At 43.1% G+C, this 13,649-nt stretch overlaps 7 protein-coding genes across 7 annotated transcripts; 4 read left to right on the top strand and 3 right to left on the bottom strand.

The window, feature by feature from the left end:
• Window positions 1–821: 821 nt before the first annotated feature.
• On the top strand, window positions 822–1,292 carry SAMD00019534_015250 (hypothetical protein; the record flags this gene model as incomplete). Its single annotated transcript, XM_012902116.1, has 1 exon — window positions 822–1,292. One exon carries the CDS (start codon window positions 822–824, stop codon window positions 1,290–1,292), a length of 471 nt encoding a protein of 156 aa, XP_012757570.1.
• A 694-nt stretch (window positions 1,293–1,986) lies between these two features.
• On the top strand, window positions 1,987–3,372 carry SAMD00019534_015240 (hypothetical protein; the record flags this gene model as incomplete). Its single annotated transcript, XM_012902115.1, has 1 exon — window positions 1,987–3,372. The coding sequence occupies one exon, from the start codon at window positions 1,987–1,989 to the stop codon at window positions 3,370–3,372; it is 1,386 nt and encodes a 461-aa protein (XP_012757569.1).
• Window positions 3,373–3,549: 177 nt separating this feature from the next.
• On the bottom strand, window positions 3,550–4,358 carry SAMD00019534_015230 (hypothetical protein; the record flags this gene model as incomplete). The annotated part of the gene is made up of 2 exons (XM_012902114.1): window positions 3,550–4,065; window positions 4,140–4,358. 2 exons carry the CDS (start codon window positions 4,356–4,358, stop codon window positions 3,550–3,552), a joined length of 735 nt encoding a protein of 244 aa, XP_012757568.1.
• Window positions 4,359–6,049: 1,691 nt separating this feature from the next.
• Window positions 6,050–6,752, bottom strand: SAMD00019534_015220 (hypothetical protein; the record flags this gene model as incomplete). The annotated part of the gene is made up of 2 exons (XM_012902113.1): window positions 6,050–6,171; window positions 6,248–6,752. Coding segments are annotated over 2 exons (627 nt in total), but the record flags the coding sequence as incomplete, so codon positions are not given.
• Window positions 6,753–7,339: 587 nt separating this feature from the next.
• Window positions 7,340–9,755, top strand: SAMD00019534_015210 (hypothetical protein; the record flags this gene model as incomplete). Its single annotated transcript, XM_012902112.1, has 2 exons — window positions 7,340–9,146; window positions 9,229–9,755. 2 exons carry the CDS (start codon window positions 7,340–7,342, stop codon window positions 9,753–9,755), a joined length of 2,334 nt encoding a protein of 777 aa, XP_012757566.1.
• A 125-nt stretch (window positions 9,756–9,880) lies between these two features.
• SAMD00019534_015200 (hypothetical protein) lies at window positions 9,881–11,335 on the bottom strand (the record flags this gene model as incomplete). The annotated part of the gene is made up of 1 exon (XM_012902111.1): window positions 9,881–11,335. One exon carries the CDS (start codon window positions 11,333–11,335, stop codon window positions 9,881–9,883), a length of 1,455 nt encoding a protein of 484 aa, XP_012757565.1.
• A 937-nt stretch (window positions 11,336–12,272) lies between these two features.
• SAMD00019534_015190 (hypothetical protein) lies at window positions 12,273–13,526 on the top strand (the record flags this gene model as incomplete). The annotated part of the gene is made up of 4 exons (XM_012902110.1): window positions 12,273–12,581; window positions 12,643–12,745; window positions 12,844–13,279; window positions 13,367–13,526. 4 exons carry the CDS (start codon window positions 12,273–12,275, stop codon window positions 13,524–13,526), a joined length of 1,008 nt encoding a protein of 335 aa, XP_012757564.1.
• Between the last annotated feature and the right edge of the window lie 123 nt (window positions 13,527–13,649).

Here is a 13,649-nt window from a genome sequence, read left to right as displayed (position 1 = left end):
TTGAATAAAATTCAAATGAGGCGCCATGACCTTTTTGATTGCGTTTTTCTCAATAAGTTGGCGAACTCTACTCTAGAGTGACACCAGGGGTTTGACACGTCGAACCAATCAATATGGTCCACAATATACTCCCCTTGCCCACTAATTAGGAGTGTATTCCGGAACATGATTGAGGAATTCCAAACTTATTAGTAAGAGTTGTTAGAAATAATATTAATAATAATCATAATTCTATTATAGGATATAAGGGGAGATTGTCCTTCATCGTTTCCAACCTCACTCCAACTCAACATAATTCTCATCTTTCCATTCATTTCCAAACAATGTAATAATATTAATGCGAGAGATAACTTCAAAAGTTGAATCTATTGAGGTGACTTGTTGGCTCAAGTTGGTGAAAATCAAAATTCGAGGTTCAGTTTTTGGATTCTAATTGATGAAAATGAAAGCCCGGGCATTCAATTCATTGCTTCGTTATTTCAACACCTCACTTTTTTTGATGATTTAGAGTTTATTTTATTTTGATTAAAGTTTGAGAATTCACTTTGATGTGAGCGAAACACGCAACGATAATAGCGAGCTCAAGCACAATTGAACGAGTTAGTTGTTTTTGTTTAAAGTATCACATGTATGTATATTTACACATACCTTACCTGCATCAACCTTGGACAATGGCTAAGAAGATGACTACGTAGACGAAAGCGAAGGCGACGACGATGATAATGATGATAAAGATGAAGGAGGCTAGCACGATGACAAGTTGAAAGAATACATCAATCAAACATATAGATGTTAACATTACTTGTCAACAATAATATAGAATGCAGATTTTCGTGAAAACTCTCACGGGTAAGACTATTACCCTTGAGGTCGAGGGCTCTGACACCATCGAGAATGTCAAGGCTAAGATCCAGGACAAGGAGGGAATCCCCCCCGACCAACAGCGTCTCATCTTCGCCGGAAAGCAGTTGGAGGACGGTCGCACCCTCTCCGACTACAACATCCAGAAGGAGTCCACTCTCCATCTGGTGCTCCGTCTCCGCGGTGGTGGCAAGAAGAGAAAGAAGAAGAACTACACCACCCCAAAGGTCCAGAAGCGTAAGCCAAAGAAGGTCAAGCTCGCTGTCCTCAAGTACTACAAGTTCGACGAGAACGGAAAGATCCGTCGTATTCTCCGTGAGTGCCCATCCGAGGGATGCGGTGCTGGTGTCTTCATGGCCCAACACCAAAACCCAGCCCGCCAGTACTGCGGTCGTTGCCACACCACCCTCGTCAAGGTCGACAAGGCCTAAACAGTCTGTCTGGTCCACACCCCTGATGATGCCAACCGTTCCCGTTGCCCAGTGTTCCCTCCATTAGTATTTTTGTGAAGAGAGGAATGCACTATGTCATGCTTTGCCCCAAATAAACAATACGTTTCCAACTACCTTCACTTGTCTATTCTTCACTTTGATCATACAAACACACTCACACACTCCATCAATGTCGTTTTCAACATGTTTGATTGATCATCACTAGTGAGTGAGCAACAAAGAGAGAAGATGACATTGCCATTGTTGAACAATCTTCCACATATTCTATTGAAGAAGATAGTATCGTACTTGGAGAGAAATATTGATCGTGTCTGTTTGGCATTGACTTGTGTCAAGTTATACAATGAACGACACAAGAGTATTAGTCTACATAAGTTAAATTATGACCTATCTTCCAGATGCATATTGAAGATGCACAAGTGCGATACCATATGGTGTTCAATTAAACATTGTCGTGGACGTCAACATGAGGAACCAACTCGTAAGCCTCATCAAACTCATTCAATCAATCGATCAATCAACCAATCATACTCACTTCCAAGCTCATCCTTACTTAGGCCCACTGCTCAGACCTCCATTGTTGGAACAGTATTGTACTCATTATGATAGTAACTTTGATTATGTACCGCCAGACACTGAGTTCCTTCATATTTACTGGCAGGATGATGCAAAGATGGGAGGATATATCATCACACCTGGATTGATTCCATCAACTGTTGTCGTCCTCATTTCAAGGACAAAGTATTTCTATGAACCAGGTGTCATACCCAGCAGTGTTCGTGTGCTCCAGCTTAGAGGCGACACTGAGCTCTCAAAGAGTAGTACCGAGTTGTTGGTGGGAGTCATTCCAACCTCAGTCACGAGCTTGGCGATCAACGATGACTATCCAATCTCAAAAATACATCCTGGTGCCATACCAACATCTGTCACCGATCTGTATCTGGGCCTCTGGCATGGCAACTCATTGTTGCATCAACCAGGTGTGTTGCCAGAGTCTATAACACAACTCACTTGGACAGAGTACACAAAGGTGGAGAACAAGCTGCATCCTGGCGTCCTGCCATCGTCATTGACCAACCTCACATTTTGGACACCAATACGTGATGACAAGGTCACGCCAGGCAGTATCCCATCAAACATTCTCACTTTGAAGATGCAACCAGTGTATGGTCATGGTATCATTCCATCCAATGTCACCGACCTTTGTTTCACATCAAACTGGAGCAGTCCCATCACACCAGGACTTCTGCCCAACTCAGTCACTCGGTTGGACATTGGCAAGTTCAACACCTACAGACACGATTACAATCAGAACACATTCCCATTGTCCTTGACACAACTCAAGATGAATGTTCACGATTCGCCACCACCTGGCGCGCTTCCAGCCAGCCTCACTGAGCTGGACCTAGGTCTGGACAAGAACGGGACGTCTGGACTGCTCGTCGGCTCAATTCCACCACTTGTCAAGGTGTTGTTTATACGAGGATTGAATCAAACCTTGGTACAAGGTCTGCTCCCAAACACCCTTGAGGTGCTTGACCTCCTAACCTCCAACTTCAATCATCCCATCACTGTCAATTCGCTTCCTCCATCTCTCAAACGTATCAATCTTGGTGAGATGTACAATCATCCCTTCCCGCCTGGTGTCCTACCCAATTCGCTTACCAGTATACGACTCGGCTTTCGCTTTGTACAATTGTTGGAGCCTGGATCAATTCCTCAATCACTCACTCATCTCGCATTGTGCGGTAACATGACTCAGAGTGGCAGTGATGTATGGCCACGATCAATCAAACATATAGAGTTGCGAGTTGGTCACCTTGGTTTAATACCACCTGGTAGACATTATGACAGTGTATCACTACATGGTAAAGTTGATCAGACTGACCAAGAATTCATTCGTCTATTCATGTCACCATCAACTCGTATCACATCCAATGTCATTACGAATGGAGTGGCGTCAATCCAAGATCCATGGCGAGTGCGCCACATTGACCCTCACTCGCGGGTATCCTTCCGAGAGACACCAGATACCCTAATCAAACAGTTCTACACCTAATAATAACTACCCTTACCCTCTACCCTCTACCCTCGACCCCTTACACTCGTACTTGTACATGAAGAGGATTTTATTCCGTTTCATATCGATGCCTTTGGCCTCTTCTGGAGACCTTTCGATTTTGGTGATGACGTTGATATTGTTGTTGTTGTTGTTCATGTTGTTACCGGCTAATTGCTACAGGTTCATGTGCTTCTTGACAACGTCGATGGTGTGAATGGAGAACTGGAGCATGGCCAAGACCAGTGACATGACAGTGTTGAGAGTGACATCATCCTGACTCATTTGCTCCTGGATGTCAACGATCTTCTCGCAAACCTGTGGCCAGACGAGCAGGGGAGGGTTGACAATGCTAAACTCATTGAGTGTGGCGATGAGCTCGACAATGAGGGACTTGATCATGATGTTATCCTTATTGTTAAAGGCGATCAACAATCTCTCGAGCACTCCAATCACTTGGATCTGGAGGCCGAGGATTGGGATAACCATCTTTAGCGAGTTGGTCAGGTTGATGTACTTGTCCTGCTGGACACCATCCAATTTTTGCAACACATTGATGATCCTAACATGCGAAGCGGCATGATCCTTGTTCAATGAAGCCAATGTCTTGATATAATAGTTGATCTTGTTGATGATAGGCTCGCTGTTTGAGATATTAACCTTGGTGAATACCTCAAAGTATGACTTGGCTCCCTATATTAGTTGGCTAAGAATGTTAGTCTATCGATCAATCCAATACTTTATTACTGATTAATTTGAACACATACCTGGAGAGTGACAGCGGTCTTGTTGATGATGTTTCGATGCTCGGTGATGACGAGGACATCGTCGGTGTTTGGGACATCCTCCATTAGGTCGTCGAGTGACTCTGTGATTGGACGTACATCAACTAATGGACGACAGGATGGTGGGACCTTTCCCAGCAAACTGGAGGGTGTAGTGGAGAATTGTCGCAGACGCTCAAAGTCTGCAGAGATAGAGAGCATTGTTTTATAATCTTGATCTTGATATTGATATTGATATTGATATTGTAATGCTAGCACTTTTAAATAATTATTACTTCGTCTACTCTTTGTTAGACGAATATTTTGTAATGGTACTACTGATCTAATAAATAATGATTTGTTGTTGTCTTTGGATCTTGTTAATATTGTCTTGTGTTGTTGTCTTGTGTTGTCTTGTCTTGGAGACCTGGGTCAAAAAAATAAATTAATAAATAAATAAATAAATAAATAATAAATAAATAAGAAGGGTGTTTGATCTGGATTTTCTTTGGTTTTGATCAATTGATCCAGAACAAAATATATAATATATATAATATAACAATAAATTAATTAATAATTCTTAGATGCTCTCGAATCTAGGATATATATAATTGATTGATTGATTGATTGATAATACTGCTGTTGGTGCTTCTGCTGTTATTGTTGTTGTGGTGATGTTGTTGTTGTTGCTGCTTTTCCGATGTATCTATGTATGTGTTTGGAAAGCAGTTGGATAGATGAGGGATGAGGATGGATGGATGGTAGAGCACCTCAAATTTGAAGTTGATGTGTGTTTGTGTAGTATATACCTGTACTTTGTTATAATATTATATATTGTTATTGTTGCTTATGTGTTTGGCTACTACTATTACTTGAGTGAATGGTGTGGGATTGATAGTTCGAGTACTCGTGGATATATACTCTTTGGTATACCTCTGATGTGTCAATAGTGTATGTATGTATTGTTATCTCTATGTGCTATTGATTAATTAATTGTGTGTGTTGTGTTGAATTCAAAAAAAAAAGAGAATGGAGAAGGTTCTGTTTTGATTGATTGAGGGTGTGATGATGCGGGAGTGTGTTGTGTTCACTCAGCACAACCTTCGAAATCAGCCTCACAAGCCAGCCCTTAAGATTGTTGGGGTGTCACAACAACCAATTTACTCGGATCGGTGCTATGAAAGCCTGGGAGGCTTGTAAAGTGTCTCTTCGTTTTTGAAAGGTCCCAACCAACTACCAACTGACTAACAACCAACTGTGCAATGGAAGTACATCTAGAGTGAGGATCAACTTGGTAGCAACACCATGTTACCAGAACATACCCTAGTTAGTTATCTGGTTCCATCTGTTCTACATACATACATACATACACACAACTGCAACTGGGTACCCATATCATATATACATCTATCCAAGGTTGTGTGTACGTGCAGATTGGAGGATGATCCAGATGTCCGCTGGACATTGAAACATCATAATTAGGAGCATTCGCCGAATGCCATTGCGAGACCATTGTTCTGGTTACCACGTTCCAGACGAACGAACGATAATTGGGGGGTTGGATGGACCATCAACCACAATGATGAAGTTTAGCGAACTGTGACGATGAGCTGGACAATACAATGAAGTTGTCACTTGTGTCAACTATCTTGGGGCACCGAGATCCCTTGTCAACTTTGTTCAATCAAACTGTTTGTTTGTTTGTTTGATTGATTGATAATCGTCAAAGAGGAAGCAAACCAGAATCAAAGAAAGTACTTGTTCTCTCTTTCTTTTGATCTTGAAGACCACACAATGAGAGAGAAAGGACATCATGATCATCATGTCTATACATTATTGGTTTGGCTGTTATTATTAATTTGGAGGGTTGAAGGGCAGGAGAAGGACCAGCTCTCGATACAAAGGGTAATCTAGACGGCACGCTTTACCTCAAAGAATCGACGAAGGTAGTAAATCTGCCAAAGACTCATTGTGACCAAGAGGACGGCCTCAAAGAATGCCCACCATGTTACTCTACTATTGGTAGACTCAGCGGCTAATTATGGTGGTAGTGGATGTAAGTGAATGGTACCAATCATTGATACTTGACTACTACTACTACTAGGACTTACTATTTCTATGAGTAATCTCTCTCATCTTCAAGTTGTTCTGCTCGTTGAGAATGGCTTGTACACCATCGGCTAGCTGTACGATCTGTCGCTCCAGAGGTGTGATGTCTCCCTTCTTTGCCAAATCAGCCATTTGAGAGCGCTCGCCAACGACCACCATGAAGCTGACGGTCTTCTCGGTCAACGAAGACATCTGATTGCTGAAACAGAAGCTGTAGAGACCCTCCATGCTGGCCTTCATCACTTTGGTGCCCTCAGACTCTCTCTCGCCCTTGTACAATATACGACTGTCTGGTGATATGATTGTAAAGTCAATGTCGTTGAAGCCTCCCTGTGTAACTTGGAACATCACAGTGAATGAGGCGTCCAATGGCAACTCCTCATATATGCACTCCTCTATCTTTGCAGGAACCTTGAAGGAGAATGCCTGTCCAGGTGTCGTCAACGATACAATCATCAACAACACAATAGTCATCGTATATAAATATATATTTCCTTTTATATCCATCTTTACTTTATATTACTTTATATGTATATATATAAGTATGTATGTATGTATGAATGAATACAAGTGTGTGTGTTTGAGTGAATGAATCATCAATCATTTATTCAACCACTTCAAAGTTGTTGATGTTCAATTTGTTTCATTTTTGGTCAACAACTAACAAACATATTATTCATTGTACAAATACAATATTAATATATCTCATCAACAACAAATATTATTATTATACTATATATATATATTATTTATTTACCTTTGAAATATATATATATTTGTATTTAACCTTAATGACATCATCAATCTTTTTTAAGTGTTTTTCTGAATTAGGATTTGTTTTTTATTCGTTCAACTCCAAAAAACAATAAAAATCCTTTTGACACCGTGTTTTCAAACTTTTTTTCTCCTCAAAACCAATCTCGTCTCCCCTCAAGGACATAAACTCAACAACAACAACACTTTTTCCATACTTATACAAACAAACAAAGAATACTTATAAATATACATACTTATATTCATTCATACATTAAACATATCATTTAATCAAACATATATAGTAGTGAGTGAACATGAATCAAAGTCCTCCAACAACGATGGTCGGCAAACTCAAGACTTCACTTACCAATGTACTCAATAATTCTGCTGATGAATTGAGTACATCGGCTACATTGTTGTCAAGGCTACATGATGGATTTCAAGTTAAACAACATCAACCATCATCACCACCTACACATACACAGACTCAGACTCAGACACAGGCGACCGTCACAGCTCCAATGCTCAGTCCAACTCACAACAAGAGTCCAAATGAGATGTCATTCATGGGAATGCTTCAACAGTATCAGTTACAACATCAACTACATGGTCAACAACAACATCACAACCATGCCAAGATGGAGATGATGGACCACCACAACCACCAACAACACCATGCAACCTCTGGAAACAACAACCAGGATGATGATGATGATCAGCAGGAAGAGGTGATCATCGGATCAAGCAATGATATACCTTCAATATCAAATGTTCTATCGAATATGGGCAGTAGTGGTGGCAGCAACACGTCAATTGGCTCACTGGGCTCATTGTCCTCGCATCATCCTCACCATCTTGGTCATCACAGCAACATCAACAATAACAATCATCATCTGTTCAATCAACAACATGACGTCACTGCTGGTGGCAACAACATGCCCTATCTACCACAGTCACTTCTTCAACACAGTCCATCAGTGGAGAATATGTTGAACATTGAGGGTATCCTGCTGGCCAAGCCACCACCATCTCTTGGATCGCCCACTCATGCGCCGTCCTCGCCATTCATCTCTTCGACACCATCGACGCCACACTCTGATGCTAACCCGACCAGTGGTGGCGGTTCAAAGACGTCAAGTGCTCAACCAGACAGTGGCGCTACATCCTTTCAAACATGTTCGCATCCATCACATGAGACCTGGTGGGGCACCAGCAGGGAGCAACCTTCATCCGAGTTTTACAATCGTTCCTACAAGTGCAAGAAGTGTTACATCAAGCAACAGACAGAGAGCAAGAAGCTGAGGCAAAAGCAACAGCAACAAGGTGGTGGTGGACAATCAAGCTCATCAACAACATCGACACCAACGTCATCAACATCATCATCATCATCTTCAAGACGTAGTTCCTCCAAGTCTTCAAAGAAATCAAAGTCTTCAAAGTCGTCAGACCAGTCTCAGCCCCAGGCCCAGACTCAGACTCAGACCCAACAGTCACTTCAATTTGAACTGCCACAGCCATCATCATTGTCTGGACAACCACAATTCCCAACACTGCAGTACCATCAACATCAACAACAACTTCAACTACATGATCAGCTAATGTCATCGATATCTGATCCAAGCGACTCGACTTCACCATCAACAAAGAAACAATCAAAGAGGAAACAGAAAGAGGAGCTTGAGAAGCGTAAACTGCAACAGGCCATGTTGTTGCAGCAGCAGTACCATCTTCAGATTCAACAGCAACAACAGCAGCAACAACAGATAATTCAACAGCAGCAACAGCAACAACATGTTCAGCTTCTTCTCGAGGCTGGCTCATCACCAACACTCTCATCCTACAATCATCAACATCACAACCGACATGCACCTGCCTCTGTGTCGTCCCCATTGGTATATAGCAATGGATCATCACCTACAATGTTGTCAGTCAATGGCAATGGAAATGGTATTGGCATTGGCAATGGCATTGGCCATCATCATCATATCCTTCATCAACATCACAACGACAACAACAACAACAACAATGACATAGACAACGAAGAACACAACCGAAAGAACACACTCAGCAAGTCTGAAGTCGATAGACGAGTCGACTACTTTCATAGGATATGCCAGCAATATAATTCACTTGTCCAGCCAAATCGTATGTTCATGTCCATCAATCCTCCCTACGATCCATCACTCATCACAACTCACTAACCAATCAATCAATAAATCAACTCTAGACATCATCAATTGTAATATGACGGGTAAATTGGACAGTTACCACGGCACCTGCGACATTCAAGGACATTTGAATGGACCTGGATTCAACATTGGCGTCTCGATCGAAGGAAAGAAATACAGGGGCATGGTGTTTGAGGATATGAAGAGCTCACATTCCTCTCACAGCATCGTCCCGTCACACATGCTCTCACTGGCCGATGTCGTTCAACTCAATCAACAACACTCCCCAACCAATGCCAATGGCAATGGTCATGGACATGGACATGGACATGGCAACACTCACAATGACCATGGCGCTGGCACTGGTGGTGGATACTTCCAACAACAACTGCTTAGACAACAACTACAACAACATGAAGACAGTCAAGATTCATTCACTCTTTACATGCAACAATATCAACATCAACAGCAACAACTACAACTGTTACAACAACTTCAGCAACAGCAGCAGCATCAACAACAACAGACATCAACGACATCATCATCACATCCATCCAAGAAGCTAAAGGTCAACCCGAACTCATGACCAACCTTGTTGAATAAAGGACATCCTGACCTTCACACCGACGCCTACCCTCCCATGGGACGGACATTCACTCATCATTCAAAGGTTTGTGTATAACAACAAGTTGTTTATTTGATTGAATATTATTACTTGGCAAGAGAGAACAATGCCATGAAAGCTGGAACGGTTGTGGCGAGGAACTCCTTGTCGTTGTTGTAGAGTTGCTCGATGCGCTTGGTGGAGTCTGCAGAGAGCTTGGTGGCGCGAATGCTGTCTGAGAACTTTTGGGAGAGGAATGGGATGGCCTCTTGACGACGACGACGATGGCCGATTGGGTATTGGACCTCAACGTCCTCGGAGCATGTGCCGTCGGTGTACTTGACCTTGATCGAGTTGGCAATGCTGCGCTTCTCTGGGTCGAGGTAGTCGAGTGAGTACTGGGGTGCCTCGACACAGACCATCTTTGCGCGGAGGGTATCGATGCGGGTGTCCTTGAGGGCAACCTCGTCCTCGTAGTGCTCAGCGGCCAGGTCGCCGTAGAGCATGCCGATGGCAGTCATGTACTGGATGCAGTGGTCTCTGTCGGCTGGGTTCTGGAGCTTGCCCTTCTTGTCGATGATACGGATGGCAGACTCGTGTGTGGTGATGGTGATCGAGTCGACGAGGTCCAGCTTGTCCTTGATCTGGGGGTGCAGCTTGATGGCGCACTCGACAGCGGTCTGAGCGTGGTACTCGGCGGGGTAGCTCACCTTGAACAGCACGTGCTCCATGACGTACGAGCCGTATGGACGCTGGAACTTGAACTGCTGGCCCTTGAAAGCCACGTCGTAGAAGCCCCAGACGGGGGTGGTCAGCACGGATGGGTAACCCATCTCACCCTTGAGAGCAAACAGAGACAGACGGACGGCGCGACTGGCAGCGTCACCGGCGGCCCATGACTTGCGGGAGCCAGTGTTGGGGAAGTGGCGGTAGGTTCTGAGGGACTGGCCGTCCAACCAGGCATTGCTGACGGCGGCGAGGATCTGGTCGCGAGTGCCACCCAACAGCTGGGCGACGACGGCGGTCGAGGCCACCTTGACGAGGACGACGTGGTCCAGACCGACACGGTTGAAGCTGTTCTCGAGGGCAATCACACCCTGGATCTCGTAGGCCTTGATCAAGGCGATGAGCACGTCGCGCATGGTCAGTGGTGCCTTGCCCTCCTTGACGTTGAGGGTGGAGCGGTACTCGGCGGCGGCGAGGATAGCGGCCAAGTTGTCGGATGGGTGGCCCCACTCCTTTCCGAGCCAGGTGTCGTTGAAGTCGAGCCAACGGTTCATGCAGCCAATGTTGAAGGCTGCCTGCACTGGGTCGAGCACAAAGTCAGTGCCTGGCACGCGACATCCGTTGGGCACGACGGTGCCCTCGACGATGGGACCCATCAACTTTGTGCACTCTGGGAACTTGAGAGCCAAGAAACCACAACCAATAGCGTCGAACAATGTGTACTGAGCAGTGGTGAATGCCTCCTCTGTAGTCGGTGTGAAGTTGATCACATAATCAGCAATGTCCTGGATGACCTGATCCCAAACTTGGTTTGTAACTGGTACTGTATGTGTCATTCTATCTATCTATCTATCTATCTATCGTTAACTTTATTACTTGTTATGTAAGTATAAGTATTATAAGTATGAATGTATATGTGTTTGATTGAGTGCACGAAGCTAAAGAATGAATCACACAATGATCATTCGACTTTAATGCCTTTGAGTGATCACTCACACTCTCACCACAGATGATGTTCAAATTGATTGATCAATCTCACCAACACACACACGACTTGTGTGTGATTAAATGGGGTGACAACAGAGGCCTCAGACGAGTAATAAAATGTAGACATAGATATCCCATTGGGACATTTATCCCAATAATTTTATTTGTATAAAGGGCATCCTTGATTACAAGTTATATTTATAAATCTGAAACATGTTTCATTCAATTTGGAAAGTTGGAACATCACATCAATCAAGTCTTTGAATGAATGAATGAATGATTGTTCGTTGATGTTTATGTTTATCTTTATATTTTAGTTTATGAAGGTTTTGCCAGCTCAGTTATCTCTAGCGATCAGATATTGGATAGAGCCCGAAGACCCATAATCCATCTGCCGTACCGAATTGGAATCGGTTCTCTGTATATCTTCATAGCTGGATATTGATATACTAAATTAAGTTTCAATAGTTTGTTCGTTTCGAGAATCTTAACATTTTGTCAATGACGAACGACAATGCATTTATGGGCCATAATCGGTTAATAATGTGACACAAAGTAATAACATCTCGTTACAACTTTAATATATATGAAGTACAAATGTAATTCAATATGTTGTAAACATCTGGCATAGGCTTGCCAGTAGTTTGATCATTCTGATCGATTATCTCTTGAGTTACATTATCGCATAATCATGATGCTGTCAGTCTTTGGACATTCGCGAAAGTAGTGTTCAATCTCATCTCACCTTTAGTTCATTAATACTTGATTGAATCATATTAAAGTATAATGAATAGAATATCAAAGTTGGCATCATCTTCAACGCTGTTGCGCAGTTGTAGTTGGCGGGCTACACCTTCATCACTATATGCAGTGAGAAACAGTCTGTTTACTCCGATGCCACACGTGTCATCATTGCAGCAATTGCAGCGTTACTATTCATCAGAGGTCAACAAGCCCTCAACACCAAACAACAACAACAATAACACAGAGTCTACATCAGGTACCAACAACAACAACAACAGTACCAACAATGAATCATCGTCAAACAACAATCAAGACCAGGAAGTTAAGAAGTCACCTGGTGAGCACCATACTGTATGTGGGTTATCAGAATGTTACCGATTACATGTATGTCTAACATCGATCATACTTCTAGCAAAAGAGACAGATCACATGGGCAAGCTTCATAGTTGCTATACTCTGTGGTGGAGTTGGTTGGCTCTACTACGATCATCTCATGGTCCAGAAGAGAGAGAAGAGTATGAATCCATCTTGTCCATGACACTCTACGCTCGCTCACTGACTCAATCACTCACTCAATCAATCAATCAATCAATCAATCAATCAAACATAATAGTCAGACAGATAGAAACATATGGTACTAGTTCGATTGGTGGCGCATGGTCTTTGTTTGATGAGAATGGTAAACCAGTGTCTGATCTTGACTTTAGAGGCAAGTACTTGTTGCTATACTTTGGCTTTACTTTCTGTCCAGACGCATGTCCAGCCGAGCTCGACAAGATGACAAGGGTGTTAAACAACCTCCAGCAATACAATCTGTTGGACTCTGTCGTGCCCATCTTCATTACGATTGATCCATGGAGAGACACAGTGGAGCAGATCAAGAACTACATTGTAGAGTTCCATCCAAAGGTGCGTGGATTCACCGGCACCCCAGAGCAAATCACCAAGCTTGCCAAGAGCTACCGTGTCTTCATCACCAAGTCTGGCAAAGGCGACAGCTATCTCGTCGATCACTCAATCATTGAATACTTGATTGGTCCAGATGGAAAGTAAGTGGAATAGTCCCATGGAGCTATCCATGATCCAGTCGTCGTCCAAGTGTAACCTAACACTCATTCAATCAATCAATCAAACAGGTTCATCGAGTTCTATGGATCAAATTTAACGTCTGATCAGATGACGATGAAGATCGTCGAGAGGATGGCCAACAAAGGCAAGGGAGGAGCCAACAGGGGCGAGATCCAAAGAGAGAAGAGTACTTTCGATAAGATAATCAGTGTGTTCACAAGAGAGTAGTATGGTACGCAAGTCCAGTCCAATCCAAACGATCGATCAATCAATCAATCAATCAATCAAATACAGGTAATACAAGTGTTTGGATTTATATATATTGCCAATCAATGATGGTCATCCATTTGA

Source organism: Acytostelium subglobosum, assembly GCF_000787575.1.
Source record: "Acytostelium subglobosum LB1 DNA, scaffold: scaffold3, whole genome shotgun sequence".
Lineage (NCBI taxonomy): Eukaryota > Evosea > Eumycetozoa > Acytosteliales > Acytosteliaceae > Acytostelium > Acytostelium subglobosum.
The sequence above is the reverse complement of the archived record's forward strand: the minus strand, read 5'-3'. Positions and strand labels throughout refer to the sequence as shown.